At 45.7% G+C, this 5,954-nt stretch overlaps 1 protein-coding gene across 1 annotated transcript; it reads left to right on the top strand.

Annotated features, from left to right (window-relative positions):
• Nucleotides 1-595: 595 nt before the first annotated feature.
• Nucleotides 596-2,089, top strand: SLC25A5 (solute carrier family 25 member 5; the record flags this gene model as incomplete). Its single annotated transcript, XM_014584110.2, is given in 3 exon segments — nt 596-1,082; nt 1,306-1,446; nt 1,842-2,089. Coding segments are annotated over 3 exon segments (786 nt in total), but the record flags the coding sequence as incomplete, so codon positions are not given.
• Nucleotides 2,090-5,954: the final 3,865 nt, after the last annotated feature.

The raw sequence follows: 5,954 nt of genomic DNA, 5'->3' as shown, positions 1-5,954 counted from the left end.
CCCCCCCCCCGCCCGGCGAGAAAAGCCGGCGCCGGGAAGCGCGTGTGCCTTGTACGTCCGCCCCCGCGCAGCCGCCGCGCGGCCCCTCCGCCTGCCCGCCCGCGCCGCGCGCGCTCCCGCTCCCGCTCCGGCTGTAGAGGGCGCGCCCGGGCGAGCACAGGGGTGGAAGCGCACGGGTCACCTCTAGGAAAGGCGTCGGGGTGGAGCGGGCGGGAAACCGCAGAGACTTGAGGCACCTGAGGCATAGGCCACTGTCACCAAGGTGACCGCACCCTACGTGGGACTCGCCCTACACCCTCACAACCTGGGTCTGAGGTAATGACCTTTCTCTCCGGACTAAAGGTCGTGGGTCCACTTAGGGTGCCCCCCTCCCCACCCAAAGGGGTGGAGGCTTAATGCCTCTGATTCAGGTCGCCATCTCGCCGGCTGTGACAGTGTTGGAGGGTTAGGCAGCTCCAGCCTGTGTGCTGTAGAATACTAGATTTGGGGAAAGGGGAGGCGACCTTAAAGGGCCTGGATCGAGATGACATATGCTCTTCCATTTTTCAGTCTCCATAGTGGTGACTGTCCCTCTTGGCCTTCTTCCCTTCTGTAGGTGCAGCATGCCAGCAAGCAGATCACCGCAGATAAGCAATACAAGGGCATCATAGACTGTGTGGTTCGTATCCCCAAGGAGCAGGGAGTCCTGTCCTTCTGGCGTGGTAACCTGGCCAATGTCATCAGATACTTTCCCACCCAGGCTCTCAACTTTGCCTTCAAAGATAAATACAAGCAGATCTTCCTGGGTGGTGTGGACAAGAGGACCCAGTTTTGGCGCTACTTTGCAGGAAACCTGGCATCCGGTGGTGCTGCTGGGGCCACGTCTTTGTGCTTTGTGTACCCTCTTGATTTTGCCCGTACCCGTCTAGCAGCCGATGTGGGTAAAGCTGGAGCTGAAAGGGAATTCAAAGGCCTCGGCGACTGTCTGGTTAAGATCTACAAATCTGATGGGATTAGGGGCCTGTACCAAGGCTTTAACGTGTCCGTGCAGGGTATTATCATCTACCGAGCTGCTTACTTTGGTATCTATGACACTGCAAAGGGTAAGTTTGCCATGTGCTTCGAAGCTGTGTTCTTATGAAACCATTGAAAAGATTGTTATGCCAACCTAATGTTCCGGGAGCCAGAGACTTGTGTTGTAATTGCTGAAGCCAGCCAAGGTCATCTAACACAACCCTCATGTATAGAGGAAATGTTTGGGGGATGTGGGAACAAGAAGTCAGTAAAACTCTGCTTTGGGGTCAAATGTCTCCTTCCTATTCCCAGGAATGCTTCCAGATCCCAAGAATACTCATATCTTCATTAGCTGGATGATTGCACAGTCTGTCACCGCCGTTGCCGGATTGACTTCCTATCCATTTGACACTGTTCGTCGCCGCATGATGATGCAGTCGGGGCGCAAAGGAAGTAAGTTCCACTTGAACGGATCTAAGGTCATGGGCAAGCTGTGACCACAAACTAGGGAAGCCTGCCTTTAAAAATAGTAATCTGTTGAGGGCGTGGAGTGGGGTCGATAGCATCTGTGCCTGCTACCCAGCTGCCTTTGAGCGGGCCCTTTAGTTGCCTATGAATGAAGAGTGCTTAAAATGGTATTAGAGCTTAAGACCAGTGGGCAGTGTACATATCCCTAAGGTTCTGTAGTCACAGCATTAATATTTCAGTATTGCCCATGCTAGTGTGTAGATGTTATGTTTGAATCTGACATTAGCTCTTAGCAGCCAGGATGTTTCATCTAGCCCAGTGATTCTTAGGTCTTTCCTTGCTCTTCAGTCACACCAACTCCATGTCTTTGTTCTTTGCAGCTGATATCATGTACACGGGCACGCTTGACTGCTGGAGGAAGATTGCTCGAGACGAAGGGGGCAAAGCTTTTTTCAAGGGTGCATGGTCCAATGTTCTCAGAGGGATGGGTGGTGCTTTTGTGCTTGTCTTGTATGACGAAATCAAGAAGTTCACCTAAGTTATTTCCTAGGTTTTTTGCTCCTGTGAACAGGCATGTTGTATAACATATCTTAAGCATTTTTGACAGCCCCTTGGCTGTCTATCAGTGGCAACTATTTACTGGTTGAAAATGGGAAGCAATAATATTCATCTGACCAGTTTTCTCTTAAAAGTTATTTCCATGATGATGATGATGATGGGACTCAATTATATTTTTTATTTCAGTCACTCCTGATAAATAATAAATTTGAAGAAATAAAAAAACATCTAAAATACAATCTTGTTTCTTGGTGGTTTATTTGTATATAAAAAAATATTCTGTATCTGAGTGAGTGCTACATTTGAGTAAATGCTACATTTTTAATAAATGCTACATTATCTCTGAAGATGAAGATCTTTTCAAAACAATTGTCGGCATCCACTTACCAAAGAATAACTTGGCTGTGTGTCTCCACCAACATTCCCAATACATGGGACCAGCAGTTAGCATAATGGCTATGTCACTTGGCTCCCAAGTAGTCAACCACAGTTCAAATCCCAGGCCCGGTGGCTTAAATACGCCGGGCGCGTGTGCGTGCATGCCCAAGATCCCGAGAGGAGAATGGAGGAGAAAGGATTTCAGCGTGGCCATCCTTCCTGGGGGGTGATGTCTCACTTTCTGGCGAGTGCATGCGCCCTATAGAAAAAAAGCCTCCCCCCCCCCCAAAAAAAAAATTCCCAGTACATTAGCAAGATGTATTCCAGGCCTGGTCCTTTGCCTCTGGACTGTCACAGCTGAGTGGGCTTTCTCCAAAAAATACCCACCTTGGTTAGTATGCTTTGTTAATCAAGAACTATAAAGTGATTGTTCATTTAAAAGTGGTAGTGTGAAAGTCAAAATCACTGTTTTCAAACAAAGTAATAAGAGTTACCATTTTTTGGTTCCGTTGCCTGCCTTCATCTTCGCCTACCTAGAGCCATTTTTATTTAATCCCATTCAAAGCAGAGGATTAGAGCTGGCAGTGACATAGTGCTGAGATTGCAGTGCTGTTAAAGATTAAGAGGAGAGTTAGACAACGGCTACATCCTCAAAACTCAGTTTACAAAGAGGAAACATCCATGTTTTCAGTAGCGTGCAACAGATCCAGTCAATGAAAAAGCGTTTGTGTTCCCTTTGGGTAAGCCCTTATTTGAGATCTGCTTGAGTGTTTGTAGTTTCTGCAGCTCTTGATTAGGGCTCAGAAATCCAGTGGATTTTAACCTGTAACATGAGATTCATATGAAGAGTGAAACACCAAATCTGTCAAGCCACAGCACTAAAAATAAGAAATTCTAGGTAACCACATGTACAGGTAGTACTCCTTCCTGAGTGCAGCCTACACACTGTGAAGGGCTGTTGACAGGTGAGGTCTGCATATTATGCATTACTTCTTAAAAGAGTTTTCAAGGTTTATGTTGTGTGCCCCTAGCCAACCACCTGAATTACAGTATAAGCTTAGCTGATAAGAACTCTGGTCAAATATCAGTATAGGCCTGGGCTCAAAACCTAAGACTGCCACTTAACCGCATTGTTAAGCAGACAAGTTCATTCATTTCTCAAGCTTCAGTTTTCCTTATCTACATGGTGGGGGGGGGGGGCTTCAAAAACTTCATGAACAGGGACCAGCAGTTAGCGTAATGGCTATGTCGCTGGACTCCCATGTAGTCGACCGCGGTTCACGTCCTGGACCCGGTGGCTTAAAACTCACGCCGGGCACATGTGCGTGCATGCCCAAGATCCCGAGAGGAGAATGGAGGAGAAGGGATTGTGGTGTGGTCATCCTCCCTGAGGGGTGATTTCTCGCTTTCTGTCTCTATGTCTCTCTCTGTCTGGCGAGCGCACGTGCCCTATAGCAAAAACCTCTCCAAAAAAAAAAAATTAAAAAAAAAAACTTCATGAACAATGAGTAATAGTATTTTTTTAAGAATTATTTTTTTATTTAGCTTTATTTGTTTGTTTTTTATTTCAATTTGACCAGAGAGGGACAGAATGAGAGAGAGAGAGTGGGAAAGTGAGAAAGCAAGCCGCCAGGTCTGGGATTCAAACAGTAGTCGACCATGTGGGAATCCAGCACCCCTAACCACCACACCATCTGCCAGCCCCAGAGTATAATTTTTTTAAGTGCATGTTCTTCAAATATTTTTGCACCAAAATAAACTTTCAATTTCATTGTTTCATGAATATTTTGAAGTCCTCTCATTTTTGAGGATAGTATGCCTGCCCTTGGGATTGTTGCAAAGATTAGTTTAAGCAAAGCCTCTGCCATAGAACGCACATTACGGGCACTCCATAAATAATAACTGATCACTATTAGGAGGCAGTTCATACTTCAGAGGCCCTAGACTCAAAACCATCTGCATTTCACTCTTGGCTCTGCTGCTTGCATGGCTGTATGCCTTTGGGCAAGTCCGTCGTCTGTGAAATGGGGATGGAAGAGTGCTAACCATATGTCTTAGGGGTGTCGCGAAGGAGGGGTAAGTAAGATAAAGCATGCAGAACGGGAACAGGGAGAAGGGTGCCTGGCATCTAGGAAGCAGTGCATTGTGAGTTTTTCCATAATAAAGCACCCAGTTTTATTTAATGAAGATTTGTCCAGGTAGAGAGAGCACTTGATGAATTCAAGCCCACCTTTTCTTTTCTTTTCTTTCTTTTTTTTTTGTGACAACCTAGACATACTACATTGCGTAGCATTTATATAAAAGAAACTTCAGCTTAGGTCTTTTTCAGTTATAGATTTTGTTCCTGAAAGGGGCTAAGAGGCTCTCCACTTAGGGCTGCATACACAGTACAAGAGGACCCAAGCCCCCTTTATGGTTAGTACAATAGATGGGGACTCACTGAGCTGGCAGCTATTAAAATAAACCTAGGACCAGGCATTAATGATCAGAAAGCAAGAAGTGGTGCCTTCTACAATTGGGTGGCTGACATAGATGAGGTGGATTTTTTTTTCTATTCTTGTTGTTCGATGATTTTTGAAATTTAATTTAAAGACAAAGTGGTTTTAATCTCTCCAAGCTGTGCAGAATAGTGCTATAGAATTCATTATGTCCATTATGCTCATGTGAACGTTGATGGTACACAATCTTAGCAACACCCTAATTTATGCCGTTGTTTTGTTACTATTCAATGCATAACAGGATCTGTGAAGCCTGATTCCAGGTGAGAGAGCCGGAATACAGGTCAGCTCATGCACAGCCGCGCTTCCTATTCCAGGGGCCTCTCCACTCCACCACTGGAGGCTGTGTGCTGCGGGTGCTCCGGACCGCCAGAGAAAGAAACGAGAGGTGTCTTCCCAGAGGGGCAGTTTTCGTGGATGGTAAGTCATTTAATCCATTATTTCTGTATTGAGGGAGATGCAGATATGCTAGCGAGTCCATTAATTCGAAAGCATTTTTAAAAACATAAACAGCAAAGAGAGTTCTTGTATACAAGGACCTTTTCTGGCACTACCCCCAGACTCCTGGGGGAACCCATTCAGTTTCCTCTGCCATTACGGATACTTTGGTAGAAAAATTGTAAGAAAGTACTGCGGTATTGTATAATAGATTTCAAGCATCAGTGTTACTGGGGTAAATTCGATTTCTCTTTTGAAGTTTGCATGCTCAGGGTGTCTAAATTGCTCTTTCGGTTGTTAAGACAGTTAACATCTGTACGTGATAATACAAGCCAAAGAAAAGACAGAAAATGAAAAGTAAACATCTTCCTCTCCTGCCTCTTCCATCCCTACGTCCGCGTCCTCAAGTCACCACCATTCACAATGTCTAGTATATCTATCTCCCACTCCCCTCATATTAATGTATATTGTTTTAAGAGTAGCCCATTTATTTGATCCGAATGATAGACCACTTGGACTCTAAATGGCGTGGTTGTTTTAGAGCAGTGTCGGTGTGAGTGGGGGAGTACCAGGGCGTGCAGAAGCTGTTGGAGGCAGGTGGGCAGGGAAGGGGTCGCTTCT

Source organism: Tupaia chinensis, unplaced genomic scaffold (assembly GCF_000334495.1).
Source record: "Tupaia chinensis unplaced genomic scaffold, TupChi_1.0 Scaffold145659_1, whole genome shotgun sequence".
Classification (NCBI taxonomy): Eukaryota; Metazoa; Chordata; class Mammalia; order Scandentia; family Tupaiidae; genus Tupaia; species Tupaia belangeri.
This window is presented reverse-complemented; position numbering and strand designations above follow the sequence as displayed.